This window comes from Myiozetetes cayanensis, unplaced genomic scaffold, assembly GCF_022539395.1.
Source record: "Myiozetetes cayanensis isolate MyiCay16 unplaced genomic scaffold, myiCay2020 scf2-11, whole genome shotgun sequence".
NCBI classification, from domain to species: domain Eukaryota; kingdom Metazoa; phylum Chordata; class Aves; order Passeriformes; family Tyrannidae; genus Myiozetetes; species Myiozetetes cayanensis.
The window spans coordinates 82,220,367-82,237,067 of record NW_026087411.1 but is presented as its reverse complement, the minus strand read 5'-3'; the positions used below and the strand labels follow the sequence as shown (position 1 = coordinate 82,237,067).

The following is a 16,701-nucleotide window of genomic DNA, read 5'->3' as shown; positions in this document are numbered from 1 at the left end:
ATATAATATTAAAAAGGGCTCACACATGCACACACACTCATTCTCCAAGGAGAGCTGTGCTGAGTAAGAGTTTTCCATTGTAATCCTAATCAGATCAGTAAATGAATGTCATCTGTTCTGGAGAACTGAACTGCCCTTTTCAGGGAGGTTGCTAACAGTTCATTCTCAATGGTACACAGTATTAACTTAGTCAGGAGCAAAGTGCTGATTCAATGTATTTAAATTACGAGTTCGCCACAATTACTTGTAGGAGCAATTATGTTGCCCCTTTTATAAGAATGGAGAGATCCTAATAGTGTATTAAAACTATTGACAAAGAGAAACAAATTTGAAGAGTGTGTCAGGAGACAAAGTGCTGTCCAATAATCACTGCATTTAAAAAAATCTTTAGGAGAAGCAGTGCAAGCTACATTTGGGTGCTTTCCTTATTTTCCTGCTTTTTGGTGGTGTTAGTATTGTTTTTCTGCTTCTTGGTGTTGTAAGCAATAAGGATTTGTCTGAGATGTTTAACAAACTCTCTCTTTTTCTTGTTGCAAATTAAAAGAAACAGCAACAAAGCCAACATGGTTGTTTAGAGAAACTTATTGGAAGGAATTTTATTAACAGTTACTGTCTTTTAAACCTTGTTAGATGTAATGTTCTCCTGATCTCAGTGCAGTAATGGACAGACGGTGTCTGTATAATTGCTAATTGTAAATGAAATCTACTTCGTGTTAACGTTTTACTTTGACCTAATGCCATCATGTTTGTGTTATGTTCCTTGAAGCACAAATAGTTATTTATACTGATCTGCAGTACTGCCAGTTTTAATTCTGTGCAGTAAATAGTTTCTCCTCAGCAGTGACAGTGTTTATTTAAAAAGCCTCAGTGTACCTGCTTAACAAAATCCTGAGCCAAATTAATTATGGCAGTGTCTGTAATCACAGCACTACAGTGAGCTGGTTTCCTAGCACACTTAAGATCTCCACGTTACAGCTGGAATCACAATTGTAAGCAGGTTGAGCTTTGTGATCTTGGTAGTTGCTGTAGAGGGAAGAAGCTACCCTGGAAGTGGGATTTCTAAAGAGGAGACAATTCCCAAGGACCAGTGGTTTTCCTACTGGGATAAATTGGCAAAAAATCCACATGAAGGCCAGAAGAACCCAAGACATTTGTGTCATAATGAAGAGCTAAATCCAGATTTCCTGAATGTTTGTCCACTGTCTCAAAGACTAAGCTGCTGTTAGTTTTCTGTAGCCTTTGGGCAGTGGATGGCCTTTGGGATTGCCATATAATGTAAACCTTAAGGATGTTCTTCTATCTTTGATCATTCTGGTTTTGAAGAGGTGCAAAGCAGCCACAGCACCTCTTAGTTTCAGGATAAACTGTGAGGATTCAAATTTTAAAAACAAAGCTATATAAGTGTGAGGCTTGGATGCTTGTGTTGTTTTTTGTTTCCTTAGTTTGTTTGTTTTTTTCTAAACCAACATACTTAATGGAAAAGTCACTTGGCTTTGCTGATTATTGGGGGTTAGAACTAGATGATCTTCAAGGTCCCTTCCAAACCAAGCTATATTCTATAATTATTTTAAAACTTTGTGTAAAATACACCTTAAGATAGCATAAATGGCCTTAAATGTGTGAGACTGAAGGTCCATTTAGCTCAGTTTTGTCCCAACAATGGCCATAAGCCTAGGGAAGACCATAAACAAGTTAAGCATATGAAATACTTGTGCTGAGTATTTTCCTTGTCTCCAGTAAGTTTTCTAAAACAAATATCACTTTAACGTATTTAGTAATTCTTACTTAATTACTCTTTCATGAACTTGAGCCTTCTGGTGAAGCCATGTAAACATTTAGCATCTTTTGTGTGCTGTGGAAATGTGCTCCATATGTCCATTGAGCTCTACATCTAGTACCAACAATCTTACCACCACAGTGAACTTCCCAGCCTTCCTCCCATTGCCCCCTGGGGTAACTTTGATCCCAAACACCTTTGCCTGTCTCTCTATCCCGGTTTAGAGTCTCTCAGCAGAAGCTGACAAAGCAAAGAAGAGCTTTAGGCAGTGCAAGGCTAGAAAGATTTTGCATGTCTGTAGGTGAGAAGCTCACCTGCAGTAGCTTCAGTTTATTTTCAACAAAGCAAGAGCTTATTAGGTCAGCTAATCCATTCCCCAGTAGCTCGGTAGAGCATGTTTAATGCTGGAACTGCTCTGATGTTAAAACAGAGTCTGTACCTTGCTCAGGTTACTTGGTGGGTGATCAAGCTGCCATTGATTTTAAGGGTAAGGAGCCAGGCCTAAAGCAGTCAGATAATTGTTATCTTGTTAAGCAGCCTTTTCTGCCTTGAAATAGCTTTTTACTCACCATCTTTATGCTCCTGTCACTTCTTTATCGCCTCAAACCATTCTGAGATATATTTTTTCCTCCTAACTGGCTTTTGTCTTTCTCGATAAGCTTTCATACCCTCAGCTGTGGGATTTATCATCTGTATTTTTGGCTTTTCAACTTTTCCAGAGGGATTGAGCATCTTTGCGTCACTGATGATTCATGTCCACTGTCTCCATGTCCCATTAGCTTTAGTAGTCAGTTTTTAGTTAGTTTTAATCAGCTATTGATGTTGCCAGAATTTTACACATTAATAAAGTGTAATTAGCAGCTCTGGAAAGCGCCAATATCACAATTGAAAATGTTGCAGTCAAAATTATAATTGTACACATAGTTGCCTTTGAAGTGGGGCAGTGGGTAGCAGTTTGCTGTACTAACAGCTGCTTTCTGAATGCCTCCAGGGTGTCAGTGGGAGCTGCTTCCTTGCACAGGGGTGAGACAGCACTGCTCCACTGATTCCAGCAAAGCCACAGCACCTGCTGCCTTGGTAGAGCTGCCTGGGACAGTGACAAAGGGATTGTAGTAACTTGCTGCTGATGCAGAAGGATGGAACAAGTGCCTGGCCAAAACCAGTGAATAGTGGTGTCCTTCTGTGGGAGGCAGAATGTCCCACAGAATTTTTCCAAAGGGAACCCATTGGCTCACCAGCGAGTTGGGCTCTTGCCCATGTAAGAAATTCCCAGCTTCCACTGAGCTTGGCACCATTTGGCTTCTTCAGCCTCTGCATCTACTGCTGGTAGCAGTAGGATGTTCTTTATGTGAGATAAGAATTTTCATGTCCTCACCCATGGATTGCGTGTGGCCCAAATCTGCACAGACTTCCTCTTCTTACAAAGGTGAGATCAAAGGCAGGGCCTTTTTGGAACATCTGTTATCTGTGTTACTGGAAAAGTCAGGGATGCCCACTGCTACCGCATGCCAAAGTCAAACAACTGTTGAGTCCCTCGGATCATATTTCTCAATAATCTCTTAAGAAACTACTATGCTAAAGCGATATCTTAAAATCAGAATATTTATGCATTTTTGTAATTTTTTTTTCAATTTGAATATTTTGAAATTGTTTTAGTTGCAGAGACTAGTAGGAAAGTTGTCCTGTTTAAAATTTTACTGATACTTTAGCTAAAAGCATGAGCTTCTTCTCCCCCTTCCCCCATGAAAGTAAGTGTCAATAACATTTTAATAGGTTTTGCAGTGCAGATATTTCAAAACATTGGAGAGATTACTTCTGGTGGATAATCTCTTATGGTTATTAAATATCCTGGTCCTTTCAAAATTAATCCACTGGGGTTTTTGCCCTTTCATACATAAACTTACTCAGTTTAGCTCATTGTTTAACCTTCACATTTTTTTCAGTAAGTGAATCCAGGTCTGATAATCAGTAAAAATGTGGACAAAACATGCTAAATTAGGACTTGATAAATCTGAAAGTAAAAATTAAGACTGATGCTTGAAGACACCTTTTTATTATTAAGTATTAAATTATATTACAGAGGTAAGTGTAAACAGACATTAGTGGATTAACTGAGTCTCAAAGTCATTGTCAGAGCCAGCAATGCAGCCTTATTTCTTATGACATTATTTTCAGTCTGTTGAGTTCTTCCCTACCCTGGTTTTTTACCAGTCTATTAACAAAGATTGAAAAAAACATGGTCTTAGAGTAGTGATGCTTTTAGAGCTAATTGAAGTACTGGGATTAAGACACTTCAGAAGAACCCCAGAACTTGCAAATGGTGATAAGAGATGATGACTCACCTGAACAAACACAGAACCTTCCTTGGACAGACTGTTGAGACAAACAAGTGTCTGGGGGTTTATGAAAACTGCCTCTGTGCTTAGGAGGCATGGATGCTCCTGGCAGGGACGGAAAAAGATACCTACCTTGAGCCATGCTGCTGCAGAAATACTTGCAACAGTTGCCTGCCCGCAGGTTGCTGGTAGTTTACAGGGCTGTAATGAGCATCTTCAGGCAATTTAAACATACCCTGATATTAAAGGAGCAGTGCCCATGTTCATCTCCCTGTTGTGGGTTGTACTCATCCGCTGCTCCTTTTATCTTCAGCTCCAGGGATGGTGTGACTCACTTATAGACGAACCCAAAGGTTCATCTATATGAAGGAGAAAATGAAGGTTATTTCTTGGTTAGATCATGCGCTGTCTTCACATGTGGTTGCTTGTGTAGCTTGTGTCTCTTGTGGCTTTTCAGCTGCTCTTAGAAAAGTCAAAACAGACCTTTTCTCAAGTTTAACAGTGTCCATTCAATTTTTGAAGTCTCGTTCGTAGAGGTCAAGGACGTAATCAAACATCCTTTTGTCAAGCTTGAGTGTTATTTATTACTCCTCTAGGAATTCAGTGACTCTGGTGTCCCTTTTTAATCCATGGCACTGTTGGGATTCTTTTCAGTACTCTTTCAGCTTACACCATGGCTTAGTTGATTCGTCTGATTTTATTTGGATTTGCTTTCAGGCTATTAACTGTAAATTTATGTTAATTCAGAAATTAGCATATGCTGTGTTTTAAGAAGGAAACAACAAAAAAAATCTTAAGAATGTTTATCTGCTTTCTATTTATGTCAGCTACTGTAACCAAGACCTGATGACCATTATACACTCCGGCAGGCCTCTCTGTCTTTCAGGGCTCATGCTTTTAGTATAGAGGGTTGGGCTTGGAACCTGCCTTTGTGCAGCAATGGGTTATGGTTTTCGGGGTGGGGGGGGCTGAGGCTGTTTGAATAATTATGCAACTGTAAAGTATCACTTAGCTAGGACAGTTGTGTTCACACTGATATAGCAATATATCATTATCGAAATACTGGTAAAGCATCTTTATCTAGTACACCATAAATGTTTTTTTGAGAGATTCTGCACATGTGCAAGGTGATTATGGATCTCGTGGGAAGTACATTATTTTTGCTATGGTGACTATGTATTTTCTATCCAAACAGTCATTTATTTTACATTGATGAAGAGAAAAAAAGAGAGCTTTCCAAGAATAACCAGGTCAGAAGAAGATTTCTTCTTTTCAATTAGAGCTTCTGTTTATCTTCCATGGTCCCTCTGTAATTGTGGGGTGGTTAGATGTTCAAGAGAATACAGGAAGGAGACGAGCAGGCAAAGCAGCTGCTGCTGGTGGAAAACTGAGGTCCAGTTTCAGAGAAAGCACCTGAAAGTGTGTCCCAGCCAAAACCAGGACAAACTAACACTGAGAGATGAGCTCCCAAAAAGTAATGAGATTAGAGGCTAGGAGCCAAAGAAGTGCTAACTTTTGGGGGTCAGGCACATTGGGAGTGACAGGTAGGAAGCATGTGGAGATGCTGAGGCTGCCTGTTATTATTCTGTGTTGAAAGCATGTATGTGCACAGTCAATATTTAAAGGGATTTCTCTTGTTGAATGCTCTCAAGTTTAGCGTAACTGCTAATCTTGGATATTTAGAGATAATTGCTATGCAGTGATGAGCACATATTTGAATTTTTCTGACATTTACAGAATATTTTACATGTCAGAAGTGGTTAAGTAAGGATTGATGTTTCCATTTTGCAGTTATGTGGTGGAGGAAGAGTCTGAACTGCATGCTTTCTTGTTTACTAGTGGTCATAGAAGAAATCTTTGCCAAACCACAAAGAGCACATGAAACTTCTTGCCATATGCCAGATCCACTCACTAAACTGTGCTCTGATTTTCTCTGGTTTTTTGCCTTGAAAACTGAATATGAATGTGAACTGTTAATTCATTTGATGATAGATGAGTAGCAGTTATCCAATGCAATAATCAAATCAGTAAAAGTAGTAGTTAACACTTCGAGATCAGAACCTGATCTTAGGCAGCTGAAATCTAAAAAGAACTTAATCATGATAGTTAAGCTTGGGTTTTGTCTTTATATACAATAAGTTTATTTATTTTATATTGAAGTATGTGATAGGCCAAGGCTGAGATATGATTGCTGATTTCAAGGGATACAAAGATGATGAAGTCTCTGTTCCACGACAGAAGAAATAAGGAGTTCAGCTGCCTTAGGACTTCTTGGGGGTTTCCATGTTAGGGAGTATTTTGATTGCTAAAACACAAATTGAAAACCTGGTCAGAAACTTATTTGCATTGTCAGGCACTTAAATACCTTTAAAATATACCCACAATAGATTTCCTTTCATGCAAGTCTGTGTTTATACTTTCCTATCAAATAAATTAGTGAGAGGTATTGCAGTTAGAGAATATGTGTTTTTCTTTGCCACTGTAGTTGGTGATACTGTTGCAATTTAGAGTAGGTTTTAGGTTTGCAGAGGACAATATGGGTAAGTATTAGTATTTTCCTGAGCATTATTATGTGTCAGCCTTTGGTCTAATACACGGTGTGGTAATATCAGTCAGGAAAACATAAATACAAATGTTGACTCAACTTCTTTTGCTTCTAATTCTCTAGGATTACGATGGCTTTTTTGAATCAAAGGAGAGCAACACTGTATTCTCCTTTCTTGGACTGAAACCTACTTTGGCATCAAAGGTCAGTGTCATATTGCAGACTTTTCATAGAATTCTTGAAATAGGGAGAATGAATTTTCTTTGAACAGAAAGAGTCCTGTGTGTTCAGATGCACCACTGCCCTGATCTATACCTTGCCCATATCAGCTTAATCCTAATGAGGTGATTGAAATGGTTGTCAGGAAAAGCAAAGCATTTTAAATGAAACCAAGCATTGGGAGTTGATTTGAGACAGCAGATAAATTTAAAGAACATATTCTCCTTCACATTATCAATCTAAAATGGAAGCAACTGGATGAATTATACAGGAGGCAGAACTAGGATCTTAAGCACTGGCATATCTGTAGCCTGGCATAATGGCTCAGCATTTATTCATTAAGCATTGATTTTTTAATTTTTTTTTTTGTTTGTTTTGTAATGCTGAAGCGCTAGAACAGTCAGGAATTATATCAACTTTTTGGATAAGAATTCAGTTTTAGCAAATAGATATATACAGGTCAGAACACAAAGCCAGGTAACATCTTTCTATTGATATCAGTATAACAGAGGAAATTTTATTACCATATGGAAGCCTGGACACTCGTTCAAAGAGACTTTATGGTGCACCTTCTGGCCGTAGATTAGACACATAGGGGAGGATTTTTCTTCCCTTGGATACTGCAGATATAGGTGTGTTTGGCAGTAGTACTGTCTCAGGCCTGGATGGTAGCTCTTGTGTATCTATAGAGCTCTGCTTCTACCAGGAATTAATTTACTTATGGACCCCATGAGGGACAGAAGTGGGAAGGAACCTCGGCAGAGAACTGCAAAAGCAGGTTATTTTGGCAGCCTGCCTCATTTTGTAGCTTGGAGAACTAGTCCTAGAAAAAAGATTATGTTCTACTACAATCTGAAATACCACCTTCTATACAGCTCCATTCCTAGAAAATATCCTGTTGTAGGCCTTGAGGAGTGTCTCTGTAAACTATCCACTTCAGTCTGGTAGCACTGCAGAGGATGCATCCTCAGCTGCTATGTGGACCAAGTTTAGGAACATCTTATAGGCATAGGACATGGGCACAGGAGATGGGAATGTATTCATAACATTATCTTAATAATAATCAATATTTTTTTTTTGTCTTTTCAGTAGGCATCAGAACCCTAGAAAGCCCATGTGAAGTGTCAACAAGCACATTTCTGAATGGATGACCCTGTTCTTCAGCACATAACAGCTTCCCTAATGGATCACTGTGATAGAGCAAACATGCATCTTTAGTAGTAGTCTGCTTGCCATGAGATGGTGCTCTCCAATAGCATGGAGATAATGACACACATACAAAACAGACCGGGCTACTCATCTTCCTTTTTAATAATACTCACTGTTGATGTTTCACTTTTGTCTTTGGATTGCTCTTGCAACTGGCCCTGATATTCTAACAGACACGTATGTTTGAGAGTAAGGAGTGGAAGTGTAGGGCTTGTGTCATCCATGGATATACTTATGTAGTCAGATTTCTTACTGTTTTTAATTCTTCCCAAATTAGCTCATCATGATAGTTAAAGGTGCTGGTGGTTATTAGGCTGTCTGTGTTGGCTATGACCCAGAGGATAAAAATCATGAATCGTGAGATCTCAGTCTAAGCAAATAGCTGCTGTATTTTTGCTCTACATTTATTTATTGTGATGTTTATTCCAGATCATGGTTATTTTAAGAGACATGGGCTACTAATATAATTAATGAAAACTTGATTTATCTAATGATGCGCATTGCAACTGACTGTTTAAAATCAGTTCCTTTCATGAGGGAGGTGCCAAAGTGAAATATTTTGACATTTCCTCTTCCAAAAGCAGGTGAAATGTGCAGGAAAACACTTGCTGGAAACACTGGGGAGTTCAGAAGAACTAAAGGGGTCTCATAGCTAATGATAATGTGAAGTTATCTCTTAACTGAGAAAGTCTTAACACCCACAGTTGGAGCTTTGTAGTTGGACTGTCTTGAAATTTTGCCAAAACCTTCAGTTTACCTCTGATAACACACAGCTCCACCACAAGCCACATGAGAGTCAGGGGGATACTTTGAGAGTCAGGGCTCAGTCTCATGGGTGGTTAACCCTCTACCATGGTCCAAGAGCACGCCTAACTTGCCTAGCTGTTTTCCTGGTTATATCCCCAGATGTGGTCATGTGGTGGTGCCTCAAAGACAGTGAAAAAACTGGGTGTGTGCTTTGCTGAATGAAACCACAATGGCAGCTCAGCTGAGGAACAGGAGACAAGTAATGGAAGTGGAAAGCATTCCAAGGAGACTGCACTGATGCGAATAGCAGAACTCAGGCCCATGGCTTGCCAACAAACATTACAAAATACATTCTAGAGAGAAGTCAAATTGCATTATGCATCTTGAATCAAGTTGGGCTTTGTATCTTTTACTCAAGTGGTTTCATAATGACAGGGTAGTGCCATCACAGTCTTTGGGTAATGAAAGACAACCGTTATGTGGAAAAGCATCTTTGCAATCACATGTTCTGTTAACATCAGTAAACATGGCACACAAGACATGTTAGTTGGAAGGGACAAAAGTTGGAGGTCATCTGGCCCAGCACTGTCAAAATCAGGGCGAACGATAGTGCTGGCTTGGAACAGATATAGGTTTGTGTAGCAGAACGTTAAAAATATCCAAGGATGAAGATCTCGTAACTCTCTAGGTAACCTGTACCATTTCTACAGTGCTTTCCTAGTGAAAACTTTATAAGAAAGTCTAGTTTTGACTCCTAGGGTGTAATTTGTGGCTGTGGCCTTTGCTGAGTTTTCTGGCACTCACAGAAAGAGATTGGCACCATTCTTCTTGCCCTCAAGATAGTTGTCGTCTACCATTAGATCACCTCTTAGCCTTCTTTGTACCTGACTGAACAAACCTAGGGCTAGATGGAGCAAGAGCACACTCAGATTTGAAGTCTGTGGTTGTATTTACTGGTCAAAATCTTAGCCATGGCACCTTCTCTACAGGAATCCCGAATGTGCGTTTTTAAGAATTGTTGTCTGTGTTATGATACTGTGACATTCCTGTAACCAGTCCCATATTTTCACAAGACTTGAACCTCACTATAAGAAGGGAATATGACGTGAAGTAGAGCTGTACATTGTTAACTTCACCAAGTTAACAGGTGAAGGAACTATTCTTAAAAGGAAGTTAAATATTTAACTTTGTAAATGAATACAGATTTAAACTTACATAATTGCGCAGTTGATTACAGAGAAGCCATCCTGGATTTATCATGTACTTGATGCGTTGTAAACTTTTAGAACTACCTGAAGTCCCAGATTTGAAAGATTTACCTAAGTGTGTAAATATATACACATGAGTAATCCTGGGCAAAATCCCAGGCTTACTGATGTGAAAGGCAAAACCACGCTGGTTCCTCCAGGGATGAAATTAGTTTTACAAAACTCCTCTTGAATTTAGATAAATGTAGAATAGAAGGCTCTCCTTTAGTGGAGAGTTAGTCTTGTTACAACTAACTTATTTCAGAGCACATCTGTGGGCATAATCTGTGTGGAGGACAACACTAGCTCTGAAGATATTCTGTTTGCTTGTGTGGATTGGCAGTGTAAGTCCCTTAGAATATGTGCTTTTGAATTATAAGTGGCTAGCTTAAAAAAAAGAAAGAAATATATATATATAAGGATATTATTTGAATGTGAATTTGGTCTGTTGTGCGACAGCCTTATTTTTGTAATTAAACTAAGTAGAGTTCTAGTTTGTTACACAAGATGATCTGGAATTTTTTAAAACAGTTTTGTAATAATGAAATGTAGCTATCAGGTAACTGAAAAGGTCTGGGGAAACTAGAGATAGTTATTGAAAGAAATAGCAAATTCTTAATTTATCTTCAAAATTTTTGCATATAGGGGTATGCTTGAGAACCAAAAGGTCCAAATTTCTAGCTAATACTTCTAACTACTCCACTTTTTAAAAGGGAGAGCAGTGTGAATTAAACTGTAGATCTTTGTACCTAGCTGAAGCTGCTGTGTGGGCTGACGTGCACATGCACGTTCACTGTATCAGTGGCTTTGATAGAGGTGGTTTTGTTTGTGCCACACACTACTGGATAGTGCCTTGCCAGAAAGAGGACTGTTTCTGTAGGGTCTTCTTAGATATGCTTAAACTTTGAACTGAGAAAGGGGTAGTTTCTATATTGCCATTTTTTTAATAATACAGTAAATTGATTTCGAGGCCTGAGTCAAAAGGCACATGCTTTGCAAGACTGAAACAGGTTTTGATGAGTCTTCTGATCTTCTGATTTTTCTTAGGTGACTTTCTTTTTTTTTCTTTTTCCTATTTGTTGACTGTCTAGAGTCAAACTTTCCAAGGGAAGTGGACCCGCAGTAAAGCCCATAAATCCATGTTTACACTTATTTTACAATAAGTCTCTGATTCAAGCGTTGAGCAGCGCAAGTGCTGTGACTGAAGTGAAGAGTAGCTGCCAAGCTCTCAGTGCATTTCCTGGTTGTCCCTCCCTGCCCTTTTCCCCTGTCAGGCCATTATTTGGGGCAATACCATGGTTCAGATGTGGGACCCTGAAATTTTAGGCAGTGCCTTGTGGCACTTCACATGAGGGCAAAAATGGGGTGATCACCAGGAAAGTGCCAAATCCCATTAGTCTTTAGTGACTTACTGATTACACCAGATCTTGGCACAAACAGTTGCAGGAGGATGGAGCCCTGTGTGTTCACCCTGCACAGAGAGCAGGAGTGGCAGACACGGTGCAGAATGGCCCACGGCTTGTGACGGCACCCTGACCAGGGGTTCTCACAGGGGCCTTTGGCTGGCAGTGCCACGTGTGAAACCACATAGCACCGCTTTCCACAGGGCTCCCGCTGCAGCATGGCCTGTCCTTCACCCTCCTGCTCTCTAAGGAATTTGGGACGGAAAACGGAGAAAAGTTTCTTGAGAGCAGTCCTCCAGCCAGGGCAGATCCAGCTTACTCCCCTTTCCCTACTCTTCACCTCTTCCTAACGTGCGTCATCCTGTCCTGTGTAGACCTACATGTGTGCAAAGCTTCCACTCCCAGCCATCTGTAACATCCCTGTGAGGCACAAATGCAGAGCTGGTGTTCACCTTCACGGCGTCAGTGTTCTGTAACTCGGTAGGGGAGGGAGCACGTTGCATCCTAGGCCATGTACACATGATGTATTAAACCATGTTCATCTAATAAAAAGTTGTAATTCAAAAAAGACATTTGCTCTGTGTTTTGTATGTGCCAAAGAAAACGATGAAAAACTATGAGTCTTTATTCTTGCTGCAGCTGGCTCCGGTGACACTCGGAGTGCTTTGGTTTGGGCAGCTTCTGCAGGTGGAAGCACTGCAGAACTTTTCACCTAGGAGGGGTGAACCTGCTGTAAGATGTTTAGTGGCTTTGAACCCTGCTGTCTCTATGGGAATTGCAATGCACAGAATGCCTGCTGTGCTAGGGTCTCCCCAGGTAAATAGTAGTAGAGAAAGAAAAAAAAAAAGGGATGATTTATTGTCTTGCAGGTTTTGTGCTTGGGTTAGCTGATAAATACCACAGAAATAAAGGACAGATCCTTTGGAGGGACATGGACATTGGGGCCAGGAAGTTTCCACACACTTAAGTTTTGCTCCTTGATAGAGCTAAAATCTTCACTGCTTTTTATTGTCTGAAAGAAATGTGAGTTCCTGATTTGCCTATCCACTTTGTTTATCCATAGAAGGTAATTAAATATGTTTTACTAGGTAAGCGTGTCCCAACCCCCAAGGATGCCCCAGTGGGGGTTGGGACACTGTAAGAAAGAGTTCTTAGGTGGTGATGCTGCCATTCTCAGAAAACACCTCACATCCTGCAGCAGCCCTGCATTCACCTGTGGATGCTTCCTGCTCCCTGCTGCTTGAGAAAGGAGGTATTTTTCACATACCAGGAATAAAAAGCACACTGGTTTGGTGCCTCTCAAACCTCAGAGACCATATACCTCTTCCAGTCCAGGTGCTACCTCCTTCAACTGTGCCACACAGCAAACCGTGCTTACCTTTCACAGCTTTATATCCTTAGTGGGGGGAGACAGGATACAGGTGTGAAGAGGCAAAAATTGATGATGTACTGACAGACTTTTATATGTAAGAACTAAGAAAGCTGAATCAGTCTTAAGCATGATAGGAGCAGCACACTAGTGTTTTCAAATACAACTTTTATAATTTAGTTGTAAATTGTCTGATTAAAGCTCTGTGTGGACAGGACTCCAGTCTTTCTGCCTCACTTTGCCTACATAACCACATTGTCCTCTTTCAGCTACTGCCTAATAACTGTCTCTACTGGGAACAGCTCTTGCAGAGTCCTCTGGTGACATCATCTGCCTGCAGCAGTGACATGGCCATATGTCATCTCTAAAAGACAGGAAATCTGCTTGCTGAGCTGTCTGTAGTGTTCTGGGCACTGTGCCTGACCGGTGCTGCAACCCACAGAGTCAGGGCGTCCCACTGCTGTCCTGACGTGGGGCACCCCATAACGGCTGATAATGCCTTTCACTGCTGACCCCCAAAGTAATGGTCTTCCCACTGTGAGACCTTGATAATCATTGGCACTGTTGGTATAATTTTCCTTCAACACATTTTCTTCTTTGCCTTTTCATGGCTTTAAATCCTCTATTTTTCTTCCTGGTTTTATTGGATGTGCTTTTCTTCTTTTGGATGTCTTCTGTGAGGGGCATAAATTTGAGTTTAAGCCATGAGAGGGCTTTTAGGTCAGGACAGCTATACAGCATTGCTGTGAAATATGCTCCTGAGTCATTAAGGTAAATTGCTGTAGCATCAGTACTGTTCCAGGTGGACTATAATACTTAAGCCCTAAGTGACCATTTCATATCCTTAGGAACATTCTCACTCTGAGCAAAGTGTGGGTATCCATCAAACCCACTTATACCTACTGAAACCTACAGAGGGGATGGCATTTCAGTGCAACAAATTTCACGGTCTGCATTAAATAGTCAACCTAGAGGAGATCTCTTGGGTTAGAGAGACAAGTCCTCTGCTGTTTCTGTCAGCACAGAGTCTGTTTCATAAAACTACCCAACTCCAGCTTAAAGCACCTCACTGGATCTGGGTTGATATTTTTTTCCTGTTTGTTTGTTTGTTTGTTTTCTGCTATACTGGTTGGAAAGTTGTCTTGAAATCCTGCTTCTCTTGCACCAAAAAAATAAACTTTCTTCCGAATTCCAGCTGAACTTTATTCTTGGCCAGCTTGTCTTCATTGTCATCGGTGTCCTTTCATTTAAAGAGCCTCCCTTGCAGGAATTACCTCTCGTATGAGCTGGTTTCCTCTACTGCCTCAGCTCTGCTTCTGCCACTAGAGAGTTCAGTTCTTTCTGTCGGCACCACTGGCATCCAGGGCCAACTGAGATCCCTGGACAGAGGAGGTTCCCTCCCTTGTCCAGAACGAGCACGTAAATTACTTCAGCTACAAAAATTTGTAATTAGAGATGATTCCGATATTTGCTTTCAGTCTCTTGGCAGAAGTGTTACCATTTAGCAGTTTCCCATTTTAGCCCTGACTGAGTTATTGCTCCAATTTAGCGTATTTCCTGGGCATATTGTGTGGGCAGATGAAAGAACTGCACTTGCTAAATACATGAATTAAACATTCTCATGACAGACTTTAACCTTCAGTTAATTCAAAGGAGTCAGAAAAATCGATAGCCAGGGATCTGGTCCTTGAACTTACAACAGCTGCAGGAGTGAAATACAGATCTGGAAAAGACCATGAGTAGCCAATCAGCTTTTAAAATTTTATTTCAGTTTAATAGGTAGACATATGTTTTAAAAAATGTTGGTAAAGGCAGATCTTAATTCTCCACTGATTCGAACAAGGAACATGACTCTTCTTGGCAGACAGCAGTTACTTTGGTGTAAAATCCTGTACATGACAGGACTGAGACCTGTTGCAGTTATGGCCCTGTTTGTGTGCTGTGGTGAGCAAGATAAGGACAATGGCTATTTTTCCCCGAGATTGTACACAATCTGTCTCCTGCCTTTCAGCAGTCGAATGCTGCCTGCTGGTGCTGCACAGGGCTCAGGATCTCCCCCTTCCCTCTCCTCTTGCTGCTGCCTCTTGTTCACCTCCAGTCCGGTGCTGCTGCCTGGCTTTTCTGCATGTCAAACCAAAATCACTGGATTTGCCCCAAAAAATCACTCTCATGGTGTCCTTATGAAAGATGCTCTTAGACACTTAACACTGTAGGGCATCAATAGACTAAATCATGGTTGTACCTTCTTGAAGACTTTTTTGACATCCTGGGAACTGGGAGGGTGAGAGATGAAAAGAGGGTGACATTAGAGAGTGAGGTCTAGTGAATATGGGCTTCACACTGTGCTGACTGAAGATGTTTACGTTAGAGATGTTTAGAAAAACATTGTCCACTTCCCTTATAGAATAAAAAAATGGAAAACAAGCCAATGTAATAAATTATTTTCTACGTTCTTCTTAAAAGATAGAAGCCCCAAAGAAGGTAGGTACGTTGACTTTTCTTTTTTTTTTTTAACTTTCACCCACCTCATTTTTCATTGAGAAAGGCTCTGATGAAAAATTATTTTACCAGCAACTCCATTAATAATAAGTTCACCCTCATATAAATTAGCATTAGCACACACTGGCATGGCATTCCCCATCCTGAACAGGGGCCTACAGTAATCCTGCTCTGCTCACCTCTGAGGAGAGCAAACCTGCTCTGGGAAAGCATGCCCATGTTATCATGGAGATCTGGATGGTCTGGTCCAACAGCACGGAAGGACAAACTGTGTTGCCAAGGAGTGGTAACCCAGGGGAAAATTAGAGACTCACCTCTTCAAAAAATGAGGTCACAGATTTACATCTCAGCTTGCTTTGGAGGACCATCTCCTTTGGTGCTGCCACGAAAGGTCAGTCCTGTATCAGAGACAATGAAGCCAGGGAAAGAAAAGGAGGGAAGAGCTTGGCCCAGCCACGAGGAGGTGTGGGTGGAAGCAGGGGCTGGGATATGCTGTCTGTCACTGACATCTAGAGGACAGCGCAGACAGTAAGTACATTGTGAAACAATATGAAGTAACCAAACCCAGGCTTTGGTGAGCCTTTCTGGGCCCGGCATCACTCACGGGCTCAGAGATGCTCATAGCTGACACTTCGGCTTTCCAAACTGGTGCTCATGCTACCTTTAAGCATTTTAGCCATTTTACCCACTTTACCCACTGACATGGCATTTTTTGTTGTCCATGAGACACCAGCACTGCTGTCTTCTGTGGGTGCTTTCTTGTCTTCCTCTCCCCAGCCAACACAAAATTTGAGGCTGTCCAAACCAACTCGCAGCAACAGAAGTTGCCTCACAGGGAACATGCTGGCAGCTGCCATCATCCACCATGACTGTGAAGTCCACGGGCTTAACTCAACCAGGTGAGGGAGGTCAGGCACTGGCAGAGCCCCGTGGCTGTAATGCCAGGGTCCATGGGCACCTGCTTGGCACCCTCTGCCAAGTGAGTGCTGGTAGGAGGCTGTGGGATGCGGTCAGATGCCATATGGCACAAGCCCTACTTCAAGTTGTGACTTCTGCCCTGCTGTGCTTTGTTTGGGGGCTGGATGGAGTCCCTCTGGTTGGAGGAGTGGCCGGGAGCAGTGTGCAGTCCTGTTGTCATCTGTTTGTGTTACAAATACTTTATGCCTGCCTGTAAATAACATGTTTTTCAAGCCTCTGTTAATGCAAGATAAACCAGCTTTTAAAATTAAAGAAAGTAAGTAGGGAGGCTCCTGAGAAATTAGTTTTAATTTTAGAGACATATTTTCACAGTAGGCTCTTCTTCCTGGCACAGCTTAAGGGGAAGAAAATGAAAGTTATTACAGACAGACC

The 16,701-nt window shown here is 41.1% G+C and overlaps 1 protein-coding gene across 1 annotated transcript in view; it reads left to right on the top strand.

The window, feature by feature from the left end:
- Positions 1 to 12,053, top strand: part of SH3BGRL2 (SH3 domain binding glutamate rich protein like 2) — a 53,529-nt gene extending 41,476 nt beyond the window's left edge. Inside the window, exons 5-6 of the mRNA XM_050315717.1 lie at positions 6,782 to 6,862; positions 7,970 to 12,053. Coding sequence (XP_050171674.1) covers positions 6,782 to 6,862; positions 7,970 to 7,984 — 96 coding nt within the window. The 3' untranslated portion in view covers positions 7,985 to 12,053. The remainder of the gene's footprint in view (positions 1 to 6,781; positions 6,863 to 7,969) is intronic.
- Positions 12,054 to 16,701: the final 4,648 nt, after the last annotated feature.